The sequence below is a fragment of the Patagioenas fasciata genome, chromosome W (assembly GCF_037038585.1).
Source record: "Patagioenas fasciata isolate bPatFas1 chromosome W, bPatFas1.hap1, whole genome shotgun sequence".
In the NCBI taxonomy this organism is placed as follows: domain Eukaryota; kingdom Metazoa; phylum Chordata; class Aves; order Columbiformes; family Columbidae; genus Patagioenas; species Patagioenas fasciata.
Genome location: NC_092559.1, coordinates 2,033,421 through 2,055,241, shown reverse-complemented (window position 1 = coordinate 2,055,241; position 21,821 = coordinate 2,033,421). Strand labels below are relative to the sequence as shown.

Below are 21,821 nucleotides of genomic sequence, written 5' to 3'. Positions count from 1 at the left end.
CCAAAAAGAAGCATTAAAGACAGTTGTTTTGCAAAAAGCTTCTGACTTTAGTCTCCAAGAAGAACGGTAACGGCGCTCTGAGATGTTTTGCTCGCATGGAAACAGCATCAAAAGGGGCTCATTGCTGGATGCACGGCTGTGGAAACCTCTCGAATCCAATGTTGCTGCTGAAAAACCTGTCTAGTCCTTCCCCGAGATCACCAGCAGACTCCAGACCGTTAAATATTTTGGCATATTCATTTATATAACATACTGATTTTAGCTTTTTACTCCTAAGACTAACTCCTCTTACATCCTTTCCACCTCCACATCTCATGGCTCTGCTCCGATTCGCCACGTTCAGTGCAGAAGAAGAAACCAACCCAGCACCCACCTGCAAAGAGCTTGTGATTCAGCCAGTGAAAAATTCATCAAAACTAGGAATTTCTCAGTAGAATTATTGGGTGTAATGAAGTGTTATTTTCCAAACACCTCTGGGTGGGAGCCTTTTTATCCACGCCAAGCCACTACGGTTACGGAAAGGTCATCGCCGAGCCACACTCTGCGCCGATACGATGCCCATCACACCAATCCCTGGATGATCGGCACCTTTTTTTTGGCCGAAGCAGCCAGGAATTCTTTCCATGCGCTTTCTTCTTGCTGTTCTCACTGCTACTGTCGTTCTTTGGAGCCAGAAGCAAAGAGCAGGACCCCCCTGACTTTGTGGTGCACAAACAAAAGGAAGGCACATCCCAAGAGTTTCACAAGGCCAAGAGGCAACAGCTGAATGCAAAAGCACGGGAGAAAGAATGAGAAAACGTCACAGCAGCCGACGGTCTGGCAGAGTTTTTTGATACTACGGATTTTTTACTAATGATAAAAGCATTTGGTGATGAGGCTTAGCTGATTCATTTCCTGCAGGAATAAGTCTGGTCGTGGGCCAGCAGTTTAAAAAAGGGACCTGCTGGTGACGAATAACCAACAATAGCAGTGGGTAAAATGGTTAAATAAAGAGAAAAGTGATTTATTTCTCTTGTGATGCTGAAGCAGGATCGATCCGGACTGAGCCATTGGGAAAGGTTCTCGTGTTCAAAATGCAGAGCGAGGTTTTGTCACCATTAACGTTGTGCAGATTTCTATTCGTGCTTTTAGGGAGATGATGGGTTTGGTAGATAAAAGCAACACATCGATGTAAGATGCTGACTTTGGAAAGGTACCTGTGCTATATGGGAACTGATAAAGCTTTCAGTGCTGTTCCCAATACTCAAAGATTTTAAGTGGGCCGTAATCTGGGTGAGATGGAGCAGCCTTGATTCAATTCCAAAAAGCCAGGTATTACATCCTTATCTTGGGTGTTTAAGTTGGATGTAGAATTTCACCTTAGGCATTTAAGTTGGATCTAAAATTTTGCTGTTGGAAGAGCTGAAGAGTTGAATGTGTGTTTTTTGTTGGTGTGTGTGGGTTTTTTTGTTGTTTATTTGTTTTAAGGTAAAAGAAATCAAGACCTCAATATAGAAACTGCAGAGGGGGTCATTGGTGTAATTGCTTTTTCACCTTTGCATATAATGATAAATGGATATTCCAGCTCCACAGACCATACTCCATAGGATGTTGATAATTTAGAACAGAATCATAGAGTAGTTTGGGTGGGAAGGGACCTTCCCAGCTCCCCCAGTGCCACCCCAGCCATGAGCAGGGACATCTTCACCAGCTCAGGTTGCTCAGAGCCCCGTCCAGCCTGGCCTGGGATGTCTCCAGGGATGGTTCATCCACCACCTCTCTGCCCAACCTGGGCCAGGCTCTCACCACCCTCAGGGCCAACAATTTCTTCCTCATGTCTAGCCTGAATCTCCCTCCTTTAGTTTAAAACCATCACCTCTTGTCCTATCGCAGCAGGCCCTGCTCAAAAGTCTGTCCCCATCTTTCTTACAGGCCCCTTTTAAGTCCAGAAAGGTGCGATAAGGTGACCTGGCGCCTCTTCCTCGCTTTCCGCCGCAAGTTTGGATGGAAAGGGAAAGAGCAACGGGAAGGGGAAGAAAAACAGCTCAGCAAAGCTGTGTGTCCAGGAGCATCTTCTCCGTGCACCACGTGGGGTGAGTCAGCGGCAGAATAAGACCAAATATCTTATGGCTAAAACAATAGAGGCAATAAAGAAGTCAATTTGGTGCTCGGAGCTTGTGGAGCCAGCATATCCCGAGTGGGAAATCACGGGGGCTTCCCACGCATGGGGCTGCAAACCCTGGGGTATGGAGTACGGCAAGGGGAGCGCTAAGCCCCCCTCAGGCCTTTGCGGGCCCATGTGCTGCCGCTTCACCCACCCGTGACCACCGCGGCAGGCTCACGCACCCCCCCCCCCCCATCACCTGGGGTTCCCTTCACGCCGCGGGTTGCACAGCCCTTTGCGGGGCCGTGTCCTGCTGCCGCTTCACCCACCCGTGACCACCGCGGCGGGCTCACCCACGCACTATCACCCCCCCATCCCGCGGGTTTCCCCCCACGCCGCGTGTTCCCGCGGGTTGCTCATCCCTTTGCGGGGCCGCGTCCCGCTGCTGCTTTGCCCACCCGTGACCACTGCGGCGGGCTCACCCACGCAAACCCCCCGCTCCGTTCCCCGGGGTTTCCCCCCCCCCCCCCCCCTTCCCACGCCGCGTGTTCCCGCCCCCACCGCGTGAGCTCCACGCCCCGCCCCCTCTCCGGCGCGCGTGGCTTTTTTCATTCATGCTCTCGCTGACGTCACGGAGGGCGTGACCAATGGGAGCGGCGCTTCGGGCCGGCGCCGCCAGACTCCGCCCCATCGGGCCACGAGCCCCCCCTCCCGCGCGCGGCCCCTTAAAGGGCCCCAGCTCGCCTCGCCGAGCTCCCGCCGCGCAGCCCCGTCCGTCCGTCCGTCCGTCCGTCCGTCCGTCCGAGCGATGAGGAGGCTCGTCCTCCTGCTCTACGCCGCCGTCACCTGTTGCATCGCGGCGCGGGGAGGAGGAGAAGGTGGGTGAACGCGGGCCCACGCGGGACGGGGCGGCGCGGCGGGGGCAACACGGGGATGCGCGGAGCAGGTTCCTCTGCCTGCAGCAGGTTCAAGGGCGCTTTGCTGACCCTTACCGGCTCTGCGATCCATTCGTTGGCAGATGCCACAGGTGCGGAGCTGCCGGAGGACACGCAGGACCGTGGGCTGAAGCCGAAGCCGCAGGTGAAGTTCAACCTGCGCTCCTGGGCGGATTCCGAAGAGGATGGGTGCGCGTTCACCACGGGCCAGCGCGAACGGCTGGAGGAATGCGGGTTCAACGCCACGGCGAAAACCTTCTTCATCATTCACGGCTGGACGGTGAGTACAGAGGACGCCGCGCGGCTCCAGGAGACGCTTCGTGTACAATCCATCCCCTTAGAGAAACTCAATTATCCTGCAAATGCTCTGTGCCTGCAGAATATATAATATTTTGGACAACTTTTCGGGTTTTCAGCACTCTGGCCCCTTAGTAGCTGCACCTGAGGTCTCTGGAGCAAAGCGATGTGGGTTTTGCTTAATGACTCTGTGTTTGCATTTCATAGAATCATTTTGGTTGGAAAAGACCCTCAAGACCATCGAGTCCAACCATTAACCCAACCCTGGCACTAACCCATGTCGCTTAGAACCTCATTTCATGTCCCCAGTGCTTGAGCTCATTCATCCTATATATCTTTTCCAACCTAAATGATTAAATGTCTGTATAACTTGAATGCAGGATAAGGACCTTGAGATTTTTGCCTAAAATCCAATTAAATGACCACTCTGTTGATAAATATACAGACTTGCTGTAATCGCAGCTGCGTGTCCGCAGCCTCGGCTTCAGCTACGTGATAAAGAAACAGAGGGCACACAGGCTTTCTCAAGCTATTTTTGCTTCTACGTTCGATGTGCACGAGGGGATTTATCAAATCCACCGGGGTTTATGCAAGCAGTGGTGCAAATCATTTTGCAATCCATCAGAATTTCTGAAACTCTCGAGGAAAAGAAAAAGAAAAGAGAGCGATAAGGTGGCACGTAACGAACACCTCTCCCTTCTGCCTTAAAAGGCAAGGCAGCTAATTACAGCCGGAGTCTCTCAAAACCTGTTTTTCTTATACCACTAGTGCTGAGAAGCAATGGGGCTCGCAGAGGAGCAGAATATGCAAACGATTATACAAATAACTCGACCGGGAATGTGTCACCTGGGTCCTGTGAACTGGAAACCACCACGTGGATCTCTTCTTTTCTAGATGAGCGGCATGTTCGAGACGTGGCTGGGCAGCTTGGTGGCGGCGCTGCAGGAGAGGGAGAGGGACGCCAACGTGGTGGTGGTGGATTGGCTCCCGCTCGCCCACCAGCTCTACACCGACGCCGTCAACAACACGCAAGTCGTCGGGAAAAGCATCGCCGGGCTTCTCGACTGGTTGCAGGTAACGCGAATTGCCGGCGGTCGCTGTCGTAATGCTGTTGCACAAGGGAAAGGAGGGTTCAGCAGTGAGCGGAGAAGGTTGGGGTGTCATCCTGACCCCAGGGCTCGGTGCGATGATGGCTCGGAGCTCCAGTGTTGCTTTGCAGCACTTTCGGAGCAGCAGTGTTGAAGTGGACATCAAATTTAGGAGCCCTTCTTCCTAAAGTCCTTCCTCCTAAGGTCCTTTCTTCCTCCTAAGGTCCTTTCTTCCTCCTAAAATCCTTCTTTCTTCCTAAAGTCCTTACTCCTAAGGTACTTTCTTCCTCCTAAAGTCCTTCTTTCTTCCTAAAGTCCTTCTTTCTTCCTAAAGTCCTTCTTCCTAAGGTCCTTTCTTCTTCCTAAGGTCCTTTCTTCCTCCTAAAGTCCTTCCTCCTAAGGCCCTTTCTTCCTCCTAAGATCGATCCTTCCTTCCTTCCTTCCTTCCTTCCTTCCTTCCTTCCTTCCTTCCTTCCTTCCCTCCTTCCTTCCCTCCTTCCTTCCCTCCTTCCTTCCCTCCTTCCTTCCCTCCTTCCTTCCCTCCTTCCTTCCTTCCTTCCCTCCTTCCTTCCTTCCTTCCTTCCTTCCCTCCTTCCTTCCCTCCTTCCCTCCTTCCCTCCTTCCTTCCCTCCTTCCTTCCCTCCTTCCTTCCCTCCTTCCTTCCCTCCTTCCTTCCCTCCTTCCTTCCCTCCTTCCCTCCCTCCTTCCCTCCCTCCTTCCCTCCCTCCTTCCTTCCCTCCTTCCTTCCCTCCTTCCCTCCTTCCTCCTAAAGTCCTTCTTCCTAAGGTCCTTTCTTCCTCCTAAAATCCTTCTTTCTTCCTAAAGTCCTTCTTCCTAAGGTCCTTTCTTCCTCCTAAAATCCTTCTTTCTTCCTAAAGTCCTTCTTCCTAAGGTCCTTTCTTCTTCCTAAGGTCCTTTCTTCCTCCTAAAGTCCTTCCTCTTAAGGCCCTTTCTTCCTCCTAAGGTCCTTCCTCCCTTCCTCCCTTCCTCCCTTCCTCCCTTCCTCCCTTCCTCCCTTCCTGTCCTTCTTCCTAAAGCCTTTCCCCCTACGGTCCTTCCTTCCTCCTAAGGTCCTTCCTTCCTCCTAAGGTCCTTCCTTCCTCCTAAGGTCCTTTGTTCCAAGGTGAACTCAGGAGTTGGGCATTCAAAGTCAGCGTTGGGTTGGAAAAGAAGAAGGAAAAAGCCCACGGTGCTACACTCACTAACTAAATCTGTGGCCAATACCAAAGGACTGCTGGCAGCTCCCTGGGTGAAAGCTGCTCCAGATGCTGCTTAAATAAAGAATATTAGAATTGGGGGTTGGGTGCTGGTTACTGTGGCTGTGGGTAAACCACAAGTACCACCCAAACCATTCGGCTTGTAGTCTTGACAAAATAAAAGAGCAAAATGTGCTTGTCTGCCCCCTTCTCCCCAACTTTTTCTTACAGACTTGAGTCCTGCAGGTGGGAGAGATGCCACATGTCCTGAAAGATGGGGGTGGGAAATTACCTTTTTTTTAATATATGTTTTATTTTTCCTTGCAGGAGAACCCGCTCTTCCAACTTGAGAACGTCCACCTGATCGGGTACAGCCTGGGTGCCCACGTCGCCGGCTTTGCTGGTAACCACGTCCATGGGACAATAGGCAGAATAACAGGTAAGTGGCTTTTTAAAACCAATTTCCTTAGTGGCAGCGAGTTTCCCCGAAGAGGCTCATTTCCTGTGTTGTTGCGATGTCATTTTGGGGCTTGCTTAGTCAGAAATGACAAGTTTCCTACCTGTGGCAGCAGTATGGGCCTCTTTACAATAGAAAACATCTTAATTTTGAACCCTAAATGTAGGCGAGGTTCAATGAAATAAACCTTTCAGAGGCGAACCTGGTCTTGAGTATATTTGAAGTTAAATGTGGGTTCAAAACAAGACCTTAATGTCAAGATACTAAGCCTCTGAGTGATATTGTTTCTGTAATTATAGCTCATAAATTAATGGAAGTGTGAGCTGTTGGGTGCAGTTTGTCCCATGGGATGCTTAGTCAAAAGAAATAAAATCTGAGAGTGTCTTGAACAGATTGCTTCTAAATTCTAGAGGGAAGCTGATTTCAACATGTAAGGACTTAGAACATGGTACAAGGGACTCTATTCTATATGAAATCACCCAATTTCTTACCTGGCGTCTCGCTCACTGTTTCTAACCCCAGGTTTGGATCCGGCTGGCCCCATGTTTGAAGGAGTGGACCCCAGCAAGCGCCTCTCCCCCGACGATGCCAACTTTGTGGACGTCCTTCACACCTACACGAGGGAAACGCTCGGCGTCAGCATTGGCATCCAGATGCCTGTTGGCCACGTTGACATCTACCCCAACGGGGGAGACTTCCAGCCTGGCTGCGGATTAAGCGACGTCTTGGGAGCAATTGCCTATGGGAGTAAGTTCTCATTACTTATTTTGCCTCTGGTCAGTGTAGACCACTCGCAAATTGATTTGGGTTGATGCTGGGGGATGATTTGACATATGGTGTGAACTCTGGGGTTGTCCTGTGCAGGGGCAGGAGTTGGACTCAGTGATCCTTGTGGGTCCCTTCCAACTCAGGACATACTGTGATTCTATGTCTTACAAGAGCAAACTATTTTTTCTTTCTAAACTGCCTGTAGAACTGGAGATAATTGCTAGAAACTACACCTGCTTTTAATCCTGAAGTATCACCTTCTCATTCGTACAATAAACTATGGTCATCTTATGCTGGGTCTAAAATCCTCTTAAATCTCTTTTCATGGTAAATGGCAAGTCCCCTTCAAGTTATAGAATCATTTTGGTTGGAAGAGACCCTCAAGATCATTGAGTCCAAGCAACAGTGCCTTGTACTAACCTCTTGAATTGCTAATGTTTGAAACATTTAAGCCATGCTCAACTCATGTTGGGCTACAAAAAACCTAAAAAAAAGGCAGCTGGGTTGACAAACGATTGAATAAAATGTATCCCTTGCAACTCTGCTTCTTTAGCTATTGGTGAAGTTGTTAAATGCGAACACGAGCGGTCCGTGCACCTCTTCGTGGACTCCCTGGTCAACCAAGACAAGCAGAGCTTCGCCTTTCAATGCACGGACTCCAGTCGCTTCAAGAAGGGCATCTGCCTGAGCTGCCGCAAGAACCGCTGCAACGGCATCGGCTACAACGCCAGGAAAACGCGGAACAGAAGAAACAGCAAGATGTACTTAAAAACAAGAGCAGATATGCCGTTCAAAGGTACGGTTTCCCTCTTTAAAAATGCAAAATCTCACCTCTAAGAGCAGACTTCCAAACGCAACGTTGGGAAAGATGTAGAGGTGGAAGAGGAGCAGCGTCTTGAAGCAGCGCAGCAGCAGGCGTTAGTCTGTTGCTGTTATTGGGCTGCATTGCTGTCCTATGGCATCCCTGGGCTCTTTCCTTTGTGTAAAACCAACAGGCCACATGGACACTCTGCCTTTTAAGCAGGATTATCCCTTGCACGTGTTATAATTCCAAGACCACCCCAACCTTAGAGCAGCGTAAGGTTTGGGGAGCCTTCCCCAGAGTGGACCTGCTGTTGTTGTTGTGTGAATGTCGAGTTTGTAATGAGGGCAGGAAAAAGTGATCAATTATATCTCAATAAATACATGCTCTAGCTTTTGCCAGCCAACACTATTTCTTAGCAATGTTGTCTCTCAACAAAGTTGGTTTCATCTGTGCTCTCCTTGTTTCTCTCCAGTCTACCATTACCAGATGAAAATGCACGTCTTCAGCTACCAAACCTTGGGAGAGGCTGATGCCACTTTCTTCGTCACCCTCCATGGCACCAACGGAGAATCTGACCCCCTCTCTTTGGAAATGTAAGTAAGCTAAAGCTGGCCCATTGTGCTTGCTTAAGCCTGAGACTAGACAAGGCGGCCTTACTCTTTTTCCCCTGGTAACACCTGAGCTTGGCAGCCTGACCTCATCACCATTCCAAAAAAACCCTTTTCATCCCGTAACTTAATTATCAAAACAATTTGATGTGCCCGGTCCTCTCCATGGCTCATTATTGAAGGGTTTTGCTTTTCCCCTCTACCATTATTCCGAAAGCACCCGTATCTCTGGAGGCATCGCTGACCTCCTTTAGCTTTTCCCAGAAGAAACACAAAGCGTGAAATCCATATTTAAGCTACGGAGGGATAGCTGAGCCAAATACATGATGCGCTGTATCAAACCAGCTACCCAAGCTCACTTTCTTTAGCATAATCACAGTAATTCACTGGTGACAGTTGAACACGAAGCACTTGATAAGCCGCAAAGAGCTGTGTTTAACTTCTGGCATGGAATGAATGAGCATCTGGCACGGTTCCACCAGGAAGAAACGCTGAGTCTCAACTTGTCTTTCAGGCTTGATCAAATTGGCCTCAATGCCACCAACACCTTCCTGGTCTACACGGAAGAGGACATGGGTGAGCTTTTAAAAATCAAGCTGACTTGGGAGGGAACGTCTCAATCGTGGTACGACCTGTGGAAAGAGCTGAAGAGCTACTGGTACCGGCCTGCGAAGACTCCCCAGGAACTGCACATCAGACGGATACGTGTGAAATCTGGGGAGACGCAACAGAGGTGAGAATTGTGATAGTCTGCACGTAAGCAGACTCGAAACTTTAATAAAAAGGAGAAACATGCAGAATCTAGCGAAAAAAGTTGGTGATTTGAGCTTAGCTGGTACCTTAAATTCGCTTTCCTCTTCGGTGTTACCAGGCAATGCCCCCATGGTGTAGGAAAGCGAGTTATTTGCCAGCAGGAGGTTGCAAAACAAGTCACTGCAGATGAGATCTGAGATGTTCTTCTGCTTTATTTAGACCCCGTGACACTGTCTCACCTGCCCCTGGGGACTAAATTAGGTACTGCGAGATGGTTTAGATCATACCCAAAGGGTTAAAGTACTGGCAGCACCAAAAATAGTGAAACATAGATAAACACGGTTGTTATTTACAGGCAAAATATGCTGATTTGGTACAAGCTAAACCTAAAACTGCAACCGGTAACATAGGATATAAACCAGCCATTCAACAGGTTGGTGGTGTATCAAGATGCTCCATAGGAAGGATGTCAAACCAAACAACTTGTTGCAGAATTAGCTGCAATCCATATTATATGTTAATTATAGAGACAAGAGGTCCCTTGTCTTGACTCCTGATTATTCCTCCTAGGTTTGCTTTCTGTGTGGAGGATTCCCAGCTGACCAGTATAACACCCGGGAAAGAGCTCTGGTTCGTCAAGTGCCCAGAAGAATGGCAAAAAAGGTAGGAAAAAATCAGCTGAGAGAGTTCTTACAATGCTGGGATGAGTAGAGCCAGGTTTATTTTTGTTTAGACTCCTGGAACCTCTTTTTTCCTAAAAAAAGTTAATAAATTCCAGCCCAAGATTCCCATCTATTAGATTTAATTTTCATGGATGCCTTAACTAACTAGGCGATACTATCTTCACTTCTGAGCTTGGTTTATTATCCTGTACTTTTATGTGCTTACAAGATCGATCTAACATGATCCCTGGGCCTAAAGAAGCTCTCGTGGTAGATGCCATAAATTTGTGGGTACCAATACCCAAGATCCTTGCAATAGTGGAGAGCAAGTTAGAGGCGTCTATTAAACGCTCCTGCCCTGTAAAACAGGGTAAAGCTGGGAATGCAAAGATTGTTTTGGCCTGGGAGAAGATCTTGATCTCTTGATCAAGTTTGGGCTTAAGATGCAGCTGAGGAGTATTGAGTCCTACCGCTTCATCTCTGGCTCTGCTAATCTCTTCTGAGTGTAAACTCAGCCTTGGCCAGAGCATCTCAGCCCTGCCTAAGCTTCATGGGACTTTCCAGACACTTAGGATCAGTCCTAAGAGTAGGACTTCCAGTAAGTCTGGTCCCTGTAGTGACAGCTTGATTGCTTCAAACCACCTCTAATCATGCTTTGAATGAATCCTTACTCATTTGATTAATTATTGTCTCCTTTAGATGAAGCCCAGCCTTTTAAATTTCAATTTGTCCGTTTAGAGCTTTGTGGCTTCTAATCCAGAGAACAAAGTGCTTGTTAGGCTTAGCAAAGTCACGCTTTTCACAACCTCCAGAGCTCAGCTCAGGAACACGAGCTGGTTCTGTTCCAGCTTTGGCAGAACCTCCCAAGCTGCGTTACACGCGGCGACAAACAATTCCGTGAATGAAACCCCTCTGCAGAACACTTGTTCCTCTGCCACAGGTCTTGAAAGATCAAGTAAATATTCCTGCAGGTACAATAAAATAAGATATAAAACCTATAAAACAGAATTGCTGGCAGATGTGCCCTTCTCGCTTCCTCCTGGAGTTGAGCTTTTGCACAAGGCGAAGGAGCAAATCTGAGCTGCAACGTGTTGTTTCTAGGAAATGATCCTACCGAGATCACGAGAACTTCTTGTCCAGCTCCCCATTCCTGCCAAGTTCACTGAAAAATGATATAATTCCCTATTTGGAGATTGAGTCTGCAAACATCTGTCCACCCCGAATGGATCCGAACAGGCAGAGTGTAACGTCGAAACCTGTAATTTCTGTTTGCTGCCTGCTTACGTGCATAATATCTGCTTCAGACTCTCGTTGGGCAAAACGCTGCTTTGACAGAATAAAATACCAACCTGTGCTGCCTAAACCTGTTCTTAATGTCGCAGAGTTTCATAGGAATTATTTATTACTCCTCTTAACTTCTGCATTTTACTAAATATTTATTTTTCTCTCTCCGCTCTTCCCAGATCGGTCTCAAATTTGCTCTGAAGGCTCCTCGAAAGGCTCACAACGGAGCAACCTGGATGCCTGAAGACCCCACGGGTGGCGAGAGGCTCTGGCAAGAAAATCCGGCTTGGTAGCACTTAAAGCAACTGGCTCTTCAGGACAAACATCTTGGATCAGGTGCAAGAAACTGAGGAGCAACTGATGGACTGTGGTCTTAGACCTAGAACAACTCAAACCACATTTTCCCTTCCCCAAGGAGCCTGGTTTGTGTGTTTAACCTTCCCTTGACCTGTTACACGCTGCGTTTCTTGCCCTGCTCCTGTTAACTGGGCCTACGGATGAGACCCTCGGCGACTCGAGACCCTCGGCGACTCGAGACCCTCGGCGACTCGAGACCCTCGGCGATTCGAGACCCTCGGCGATGATCTGGTCTGCCTGCCAGTGGAGTTGAGAAGATAGATAACCACACTAACTGCCCATCAGAACGTTGGCGATGAGCTGCCAAGAACAAATTAGCATCTAGCGTAGGACTTAACGTGGGTCCAATAGCACTATGCGCTGCGGGAAGCCAAAATCAGCACAGGTCAAGCGCATGGGGTTGTTCAGGGGAGGGGTGGGAATAAGCACAATGCCGCTTATCTTCAGGTTGTCCTTTGCTTGCCTTAAAAAGAACCCATTCTGTGTCTGGCCGATACCGAAATCTCTATATGACCTTAGGAGAAGGTATTTCTGCGTCTTTCGCATTCCTGGGGCAGAACACGGTGCAGATGGCCGGTGATGGTCGGCGTTGGCCACCAGATTGTCCCGTCCCACGTGTCTTGGCGTGAGGTGAACGGCTGCCCATCTACTGACCGTAGAAGAGGAGGACGGTGATGAACCAAACTGCTTCAGCAGAGCTTCGCACCGATCCTGTTGACTACCGAGAACACGTTCGGGTGCTGTTGTAGCACCGGTGCGTAATTAAGACCTTATTTTGGGGCGAAGATATTTAACTGAGCCAAACTGATGCCATCCTACCCTCATTGCCACAGCGTCCCGGTTGGATTCGCTGGAGCTGGCTGAACTTGGCTTTGCTTGGAGTTGGACAGACTCTTTACAACCAAGTGGACGTCGTCAGAAGTGGCCTTGCCGGACTGAGTTCTGAAGATTTAGCAAGTCCTGAGGCCTGCAATGCTCTGAATTTTTGTAGCGCTTCAATCCAACCAAAGCAAGCACATTTGGAGATTTATTTTTGTTGGTTTTCCACAATTTTATGCAAAGGCTTCAATAACTGAAGCCTTTGGTGCCTGTGACTTGTCATCGTGCCATACTTAAAGTGGTTTCGAAGCCCTATTTGTATATTGTGGTTTTTGTATGACTTAAAACCTAATTTATTTCTCCTCTTGTACATATGTAAAGTTTAAAACATTTTGGTTTGGAGTAACAGTTTTTATAAGCCTTACGACTTAAAAATAAAGGGCTTTGTAAGGATGAGTGAAGTCTTGCTATTGCTCTACAAACTTTGCCAGAAGAAGCCCGAGCGCAGCAGAAAGAGGACACGAAGGCAACCAGGTGGGTGCTGGCAAGCAGGTGCCTTTATCCAGCACCAAATATCTTCAGGAATGGACCTTTCCTTCCCACCCTGTTTTTTTCCTGCCATATTAATACTGCTTTTGGTTGAGGAAAAGCAAGATATTGTGTTATTTGCCCTCTATGGTTATTGCAGTGAACACAGTGGACCCTGGGAAGACCATCCCTGCTGGCCCAGGCGAGCCAGGACAAGTTCGGACAAACTCCCTCTTTGTTGACTTCCTGCATTAGTGGTTTTTCCTCTAGTAAATGTCATTTTTTCCCCCCTGAAACACTTCACCTTTGCCTGACTTCAATATTTAGACAACCGGTAAATACTTTCAAGACTTGCCCAAAATCTGCTCGCTCACTGAGGTTTTTCCCAGCGGCCGCACCGGCTGGTTTAAGGAACCCTCTCTTTGTGCTCTGCCTTTCCCCGACACCAATCGGTGGCACAAATCCAGCAGCGACAGAAGGACTTTGCAAACAAACTAAATACCAAGCTGGGGGGGATTTACATGAAATTACTTAGTTAACCTTTTCCTAGGAAAAGCCCAGCAATGGCTGGACTGGAAGGAAAACCTTGTGCAAAGGCAGGGGGACACACACCAGGAGTTATTTACAGCTTAGTTTGGGTTGAAATCCATTTTTGTAGCAGCGATGGGTGACAGGACCACACGTCCTGCAAGTGATGCATCCCCAGTCAAATCGGAGAATTAATGTGTGATTTGGGATTTAGAATCATAGTTCTAGAATCACAGTTTGGGTGGGAAGGGACATTTAAAGCTCCCTCAGTGCCACCCCTGCCATGAGCAGGGACATCTTCACCAGCTCAGGTTGCTCAGAGCCCCGTCCAGCCTGGCCTGGGATGTCTCCAGGGATGGTTCATCCACCTCTTTGGGTACCTGGGCCAGGCTCTCTCCACCCTCAGGTGCAAAATCCTCATCAGAATGCACCCCTGCACTGTCCCCACAGTTACGAGTTGCATTGTGCATTGGAAAAGTTAAAAAAAACCCCAACAGACTTCACTTTTTGGGAAGCATCTCCTAAATTTAGGGTAGGAACAGCAAATCTGGGCAAGGCCGAGGCTGCAGAGAAACAATACGGGGAATTCTTTACACCCCTCCTCACCCCAAACCGCGGTTGCCTGAGCTCCAGCATCCCAGTTCAACCTCCCGTGATGGAGCGGTTTCACCAGGTACACCCCGCTATTCCTGATTTGAAAATAAAGCGTCACAAAATCTATTTGGAGTTTGTTTGTCCCCCATTCCCCTGTGTAACATCACCCCTTCCCTCAGCTGTAAGATCAAGCAGAATCCCCTGGTGCGGGACGTACCGGCTGCCTCACGGAGACGCTTTCCAAGCTACAAAAGAAACCTGAATAAATTCAACATAACAGCTGCGTTCGGGAAGAGAAAGACCAGCCAGAGTTTTCGGGAACGCTTTTTTGCTGCAATAACAAGACAGCTAGGTTAAAACATTCACCCGTCGCCAAAAATCAGCCTCATCGCAAGTTGACCGCGGCTGTCCGAGAAACTCAAGATCCCGCTCCTCGGCGCTGGATACCGAGTTGTAATTTTACGCCTCTGGGATGCTGACATTCCAACATCAATTACACAGCTCATTGCCTGCCCGGTGAGCCCATCCGGCCCAGCAGCGAACACAAAGAATCCGGCGACTTCTGCAAAAGCATCCGGGAGGCCAAAGGGATGGGTAAAGTAACTTGACCCAGAGCTGACCCCAGTTTCAAACTAAAATCAGATCGCTTTTTATTGCCTGATTATTGGGGTGGGTTTTTTTTTCCTGGCTCTGTACTTTCTGTTCTCGGTTGTTGTGCAGCTGTTTCGCAAAGCTTTGGGATGTTTATGGCAAAGAAGACACAAAGACCTGATCTGTAAGAAGATTAAAAAAATAAGGAAAAGAGACCAATAAAATAAGGTTTCCAGGTCATGTTGTTCCACCTCTCCCAATTAATACAAACCGGCACACCAGCCCAAAGCAAGAAATGACACAAGACTTGGACCAAACCTCAAGGCAAATCTGGTTGATTGTCTCTTTTCTTCCTTTCCATATGGCTTTCCATATCCTGTTTTGGGCTGAAAACACATGTATCCTACAGAATTATGAAGGGAAAGGCCACATTCATAGCTGGAGCTAAGCACGTCTACTGAGACAATCTTAACTCTCATGCCATAAAGTCCACAGATGTTAATGAGAAGATGATCCTTGCTCTACAAAGAAACAGCCAAACCTTTCAGTTCTTTAAATAACCCGTTGAAACACCCATGGAAAAGCTGGATGATGTGTTTGCAATGGAGAGGACTTCCATGACAGATTGGATAATAGAGCTTGAAATTGGCTCTACATTTCAGAACGGTGGATCTGGCTGGTTTAGGGATGACTGGGGTTATTGAGAAAGCTCGCTGCTCCCTCTACAAATTCATTAGCGTTGACTTTATTGTTGAGGAACATGAATCCTCATGATACTCATCACCAACCCTCACCACTGTGAATAACGCTGGAGCACAAACCAAGGGAATTCGGGAGCGAGAGCAGCACAATTCTCCTTTCCATGAGCAGGCGAGGCTGCAACCCTCACGCCAATAACTAAATTAAAGCGCAACAAAATCAACCCATGGCCGAAGATTAACAGCTTTGCCTTAATCGTGCTCCACGAGTCCGTGACGGAGACAAATCCCAGACGCCTTGACCTTGGGTAACTGCTCAGCACGCACCAAATGGGCGCACGGGCTTCTCTTCTGAGCAGTTTTCATGCAGGCAAAAATAGTCGAAGGGCTTCTTTTGCTTACTGAAGCTTTCTTGGGCTTGTTCAGCCTGGTCTAACATAGCTTACACCTCCGTCCTCATATAATATGCTGGAAAGCGAAGGAAATTACAAATTAAAACAGAGAGAAGGAGTCTCCTAATAGTTGTTACGGGAGAAATTCTATTCCCAGGAAAGAAGCAGCACGTTTGGATGCTGTATGTATTTCCCGTAATGATTTCCGTAAGAAAGCTGCTAATGTTCCCTGCTTTTGCTTTTCTGTGGTTGCTCCAGAGTCCTCGTCTCAAGAGCTCTGACCCATTTTTTGTAGAACCATCTTGGTTGGAAAAGCCCCTCAAGGTCATTGAGTTCAACCATAACCCACCCCTGGCTCTTACCCACGTCCGTAAGAACCTCATCTGTGTGTCTGTCCAACCCCTCCAGGGATGGTGACTCCAGCACTGCCCTGGGCAGCCTGTTCCAATGCCCCACAGCCCTTTGGGGAAGAAATCGTTCCCCAGATCCAACCTCAGAAAGCAAAAAGGTTGAACTTATATTTTTTAATACTAGTTGAAACTCTTCAGGTATCTAATGGGTCAATGCTTCTCTAATTTATTTGTAATATAACGATTAAAGCTTAAAGAGGAAAACAATGCAAAATAAGCTCTCTTCTAGTCTACTTTCCTTCAGTACTCGGGAGCTAGAGAGGACAATAAGTGGGTCATACATACACAAATGTGCATATAGAATTGTAATCTTGATATATGTAATTTTTAAAAGAATTATTAATGATAACAAGAAGGGGAGATGCATTAAATTATTTTTTTAAGCCCTTTCTGATGGCTTGGGATCTGAAAACAACTGGTGACTGAGTTATGCTGGTACATGGCAGGTTACTTTTTAGTGCAAGAATAACGGAAGGTAGTGCAAGAATAACGTAAGGTAGTGCTGTGGTTTTGCATGGCATTTAAAAATAGCCGAGTAACGAATGCTTCGTGATTTATTATAGTATTTTATATTGTGTCCTTTAGTATTGGGCAGTATTAGAGTATTAGTATTAGTATTAGTATTGGTATTAGAAAGCAATTCTTTGCAGAGAGAGTGGTCAGGCATTGGAATGGCTGCCCAGGGAGGTGCTGGACTCACCATCCCTGGAGGTTTTTAACCTGAGATTGGCCATGGCACTTAGTGCCATGATATGGTCAATGGACTGGAGTTGGCCCAAGGGTTGGACTGGATGATCTCTGAGGTCTTTTCCAACCCAGTCCATTCTGTGATTCAACCTCTCCCGGTGCAACTTGAGGCCGTTTCCTCTCATCCCGTCGCTTGTTCCTGGGGAGCAGAGCCCGACCCCCGATGGCTCCAACCTCCTTTCAGGCAGTTCAGAAAGCGAGGAGATTCCCTTTGAAATCTGCAGGAGTTTTTCCTCCAGTTTCAGGGGTTTGGTGGGTTTTAACCCACAGGGAGATGCGGCTCTAGGAAGGCGACAGAAGCCGCCGCGTTGCCGAAACACCTCGGCGACAAGGATGCGCCGCACTTCGCAAGGCTGGTTACAAAAGGTGCAAGCTCAGAAAATTAAACTTCATACACATTTTTTAGTCCTTTTTCCTCTTCCCATCACCTTCATTCACTGACCCAAATTCCTGTCTGAAGTCCAAGCCACACGCTGCCTCCGAGCCAGCTCCAGCAACAACATCCAACCCTGACCTCGACCCATTCCGCGTTCCAACAGCTACTTAACAGGACACGGTGAACTTTCTATCTAGCGCATCTTCCCGAAGCTGAGCCAAAAGAAGCTCCAGTTTTGCAGTTTGAGCCAAAGATTCTCGATTACCTTCTGCTGCTCTGTAATAGGATTCGAGGGTTCAAGTCGTTTCCCCTTCCGCGCTGGAAGAACGTGAGAAATAAGTGGAGAAAACCTGCCAACTACATGGGAGAAGCAATGAACCTGATTGAATAAATGAAACGCTGTCAAACAATCGAGAAAAAACAAAAAAAGGAAGAATAAAAACCCCCAAACTTATCTGTGTTTCATCCTCTTCCAGTCCTCTTACAAGTTATTAAGTGGGGGAAGGCAAGAACAAAATCAAATAGACTTATGATATTTAAATAGATCTCCTGAAGAGAATGATCACTGATATTGGAAATAACTGGGATAGGAGAAATCAGCCAGAAAAAATATTCTATTCTTCCACTTATACCTAAATAGTGTGTTAAAAAGAAGAAGAAAAATTGATGAAGACCATGTTAATTCCAATTACACCCTGTACAGGCCACTGGAGCCTAAGCCAAGCCCTGCTGATCATCATCAGTTTCCATAAGGAGAATAACTTTATTAGTTAATTCTGCACAATCACAACCCCTCTCACCCTGTAGCTTGTGAAAATCACCCTGCACCCACATTTCTGCACCCACATCCCAGGGGTGGCTTCCACCCATGAGCCACTACCAGTAGATCCGTATCTGTTTTCCTTATTGGTTTTTATGCCAAGCTTTAGAAGAATTGGCCCCTTCCACCCCTTTCTGGAGAGAAATATTTCCTAATATCCAAGCTAAACCTCTTCTGGTGCAACTTGAGGCCATCCCGAATGTCAAAGGTGTTTACAGGGCTCCATCCTTAACATCTTCATGGATGCTTGAGCATCCCGAAGGAACCGCCACTACTCAAGAGGTGCCTTTCCTGGGAATTCTGAGACAAATTCGGATTGCAGCTGGTTTGGGAATTCGAGGTGAAGGATGGTGTGGTCCCCCAGCCAAACTCCTGGGGAATATTTATGATACTCACTCTATTAATTTGATTTCTCCATCAGGATAAAGCCACTTGCAGCACCTTCTTTACACCCGCTCCAGACCCGACATCTGCTCGCTGTCCGGGGCAATCAGGGGCTGATTTACCCCTAAGGAGATGGGCACACAAGCATGTGTTTGTAAACCTAGAATGATTTATTCCTCTTATTTATTCAGAAGGCACACCACGTCAACCCCATTCAGCACGCCTTTTATTTATTATTTCATTCCTGCGCTTCGAACAAAGGCGCGCATTGTTCGACCCCGCGGCTGACAAACAGAAACTGGTTATTTATTGATTTTTTTACATTCCCGCTGCGTTGTTTTCCCCCCGGTTTTGCCGAATCAGCTTTTCACTTTTGCATTTTAAAAGCTTTTTGATTTAAAAAATAAAAAAGAAGCAAGAAATCTGTTTTCTCTAATCCCACTGAGTTACCTCCTTACGTGGGTTTGACGGCGTTTTGTTGCTCCAACAAACCAGAGGCTGTTTGTGCCAGTTCACCCAGATCCTTCTGCCTGGAACATCCCATTCCATCCCATCCCATCCCATCCCATCCCATCCCATCCCATCCCATCCCATCCCATCCCATCCCATCCCCTCCCGTCCCATTCCATCCCATCCCATCCCATCCCATCCCATCCCATCCCATCCCATCCCCTCCCGTCCCATCCCATCCCATCCCATCCCATCCCACCCCGTCCCGTCCTGTCCTGTCCCGTCCCGTCCCGTCCCATCCCATCCCATCCCATCCCATCCCATCCCATCCCATCCCATCCCATCCCATCGCTTTAAAGTGACTGAGCTCAAGAAACAAAGCAAAGGGTTGAGACTGATCTTGGGCACATACTGATGTAGCCTTTTCATCCTGATTCGGGGGAAGAAAACCAAAAAATGGTTAACACGGAGCTGTTGGGTCTCAGTGGGTTGCAGATTTTAGGAGCTGTTGAATTGAATTTTGCTCTAAATGGATCCACCGCCCCATGGCAAAAAGGTCCGGGGAACAGCACAGGAAAAGGAAAAAACCAAATTAAATCTCCTAGTGCTCGTTAAACTGCAAATGGTCTCTGTACCCGTTGCAATTAGAGCTGACCTATTGCAAAATACGCACCAAGCATCTCGCTACTGGACTCCTGTTGAACTATCCAGACTCCCTGGAGATGATGCTGAAGCAATCGCAGATATAATATTTTCACTGGCTGACCCCAAAAAGGGTCTCTGGTTATAGCACAGAATAGAAAAGTAGATCCAAGGTTGGTCATCAGCACTGATATTTAAGGACAACCTCAAGGTCACAGAGCAGCCCAGACATACAAAATGTGCTACAAATCACTCAGCAAATGGCCAAAACTGGATTATGAGGTTGCTGGTCTCTGTTCCTGCAGGATGCTCAAAGCTGACACAGGTGTTCAGGTCTTGAGCCCAGAAATAGGACAAGAGGGGAGGTTGAGGTTGGATCTTGGGGACAATTTGTTCCCCAAAGGGCTGTGGGGCATTGGAACAGGCTGCCCAGGGCAGTGCTGGAGTCACCATCCCTGGAGGGGTTGAACAGACACAGAGATGAGGTTCTTATGGACGTGGGGCAGTGCCAGGGGTGGGTGAATGGTTGGTCTCAATCTTGAGGGTCTCTTCCAACCAGAATGATTCTGTCACTCAGGTCACAAAAAGCTTATGTTGAGAATGGGAATTCATCCCATGAGGTTGGGTACCCCTGAGGGAACACCTGGGTGTCTTCCAGGGCTGGGTTAACAGTTGGACTCGATCTTAAAGGTCGTTTCCAACCAAATGATTCCATGATTTATGACGAATCTCTCAACAGCATGCCCATAACTCGCTGTTCTCATGACCTACCGTCCACAATTACAGGTGAAACTGCTTCAGGTCTGGACATGAGCTGACGTGGAGGCTTGGGAGGTGGGAAAGGATGGTACCAGCAACCCAGTCTGGTCAAAGGTGATTTTCAAGGGTGAAATCTATTTAAAGACATTTATGCTGGTCCCATTTTGAGTTTTTGGTTTCTTTCCTTGAGCTGAAATTCTGAAAGCCTGAGACAATTATAACGCAGATCCACAGCAACCATGGGGTGATGTTGTGGGGTATATGAAGACTACCAAGGGACAGCTTATGACACGCAAGTGTGACCCCATCTATCCATGTAACAATCCTCTATACAGGTTATAATAAGCAGAAATACAGTCCCTCTCAACTATATGATGTCAAGGACCAGCGTTGACCAAGGGACACGCTTATTTTGGCAAATAGAGCCTTTTTCAGCAGTAGGAACATGTTACGAGAGCTCCTACCTCATTGAAGTCTGCAGAAGATGTTGGGTCATCAAGAAGCAGCTTTCAATTCCCAGCTTCTGGTTGCAATCTGGTCCCCAGTGTGTTATTTGCACCCTCAAGGGAACACACCAGAAGGGATTTCAGCAGCAATATTGTCTTTATTAGCTCTGTAAAGCTGCAGAACAACCTCACACCAGCTACTGAAGGAAAAACAACTTGAAAGAAGAAAGACATGAAAGAGTTTCAAAGCAGAATTTGTGCAGTAAGAGCACAGATAAAGCACTTTGCCCATGACAACATGTCGGGTCTTATCCATATTGGCCTTTATGGTTGAGTTCAGGGTCCTAAAAGAACTCAACTGAGTATTTCCAAGGTGTTCAGGTGCCAAAGGAAGCAGGTGAGAACTGAACGTGTTCTCCTGAAAGGTTCTTTTCAAAGGATGCGCCCGGGCGTGCAGAAAACGTGCCCCCCCGGCTTGTCTCTTTACGATCTCCCCTTTGTATCCATCATCTGCTGTTATCATGTCCCTTATTATTCAAAACATCTCAAAAACAAGTCTAACATGGTGATACTCCCTGCAAAGATGCCCCTTCCTAGAGCAGAGGAGACCACGCCATACCTAAACCCAAGGCCCCAGACCAGTTCTCCAGCATGTTTGCAAGTGCTCCTGCCAGAACTTGGTGTTTTATGGACCTCGTGGTTGCTGTTTTCACTTGTCAGGAGACAAGAAACACAGGTTTTGCACAGGAGTTTCTACATACACAGGAATTTCAGTCCTGGAGTACCTCAGATTTCTAGATCGATAGATAAGAGACGGAGGAGAGATCTTCTCGCTCTCTACAACTGCTTGGTCTCTTCTCCCAAGGAGCAAGCACCAGGATGAGAGGAAACAGCCTCAAATTGCACCAGGGGAGGTTGAGGTTGGATGTGGTGAACAATTTCTTCCCCAAAGGGCTGTGGGGCATTGGAACAGGCTGCCCAGGGCAGTGCTGGAGTCACCATCCCTGGAGGGTTGGAAATACACAGAGATGAGGTTCTCAGGGACATGGGGCAGTGCCAGGGGTGGGTTAATGGTTGGACTCGATGATCCTGAGGGTCTCTTCCAACCCAAATGATTCTGTGATAAATCCTCTTCTCAAGTCAATGCTCACTTGCACATGGCCTGGAATGCATCTCAACCTTTCCTTGACCTTTTTCTTGGGCCTCCTTGAAATAGTTGGCCCAAATACAGCGAGAAGACACTGAGGCAGATCTCAGACTACTGTAAGCTCTGCCCTTGGTGTGAAAAACAGTGAGTTCAGTTATTAAAACAGAGCTCTGAGTTCCAAGAGTCTCACGAGGTGA

At 47.7% G+C, this 21,821-nt stretch overlaps 1 protein-coding gene across 1 annotated transcript; it reads left to right on the top strand.

Annotated features, from left to right (window-relative positions):
* The first annotated feature begins 2,802 nt into the window (after nt 1-2,802).
* On the top strand, nt 2,803-12,568 carry LOC136114594 (endothelial lipase-like). Its single transcript, XM_065859976.2, has 10 exons — nt 2,803-2,961; nt 3,102-3,298; nt 4,210-4,389; nt 5,927-6,038; nt 6,579-6,803; nt 7,378-7,620; nt 8,102-8,222; nt 8,752-8,970; nt 9,561-9,653; nt 11,116-12,568. Exons 1-10 carry the CDS (start codon nt 2,892-2,894, stop codon nt 11,135-11,137), a joined length of 1,482 nt encoding a protein of 493 aa, XP_065716048.1. The 5' UTR covers nt 2,803-2,891; the 3' UTR covers nt 11,138-12,568.
* The last annotated feature ends 9,253 nt before the right edge of the window (nt 12,569-21,821 follow it).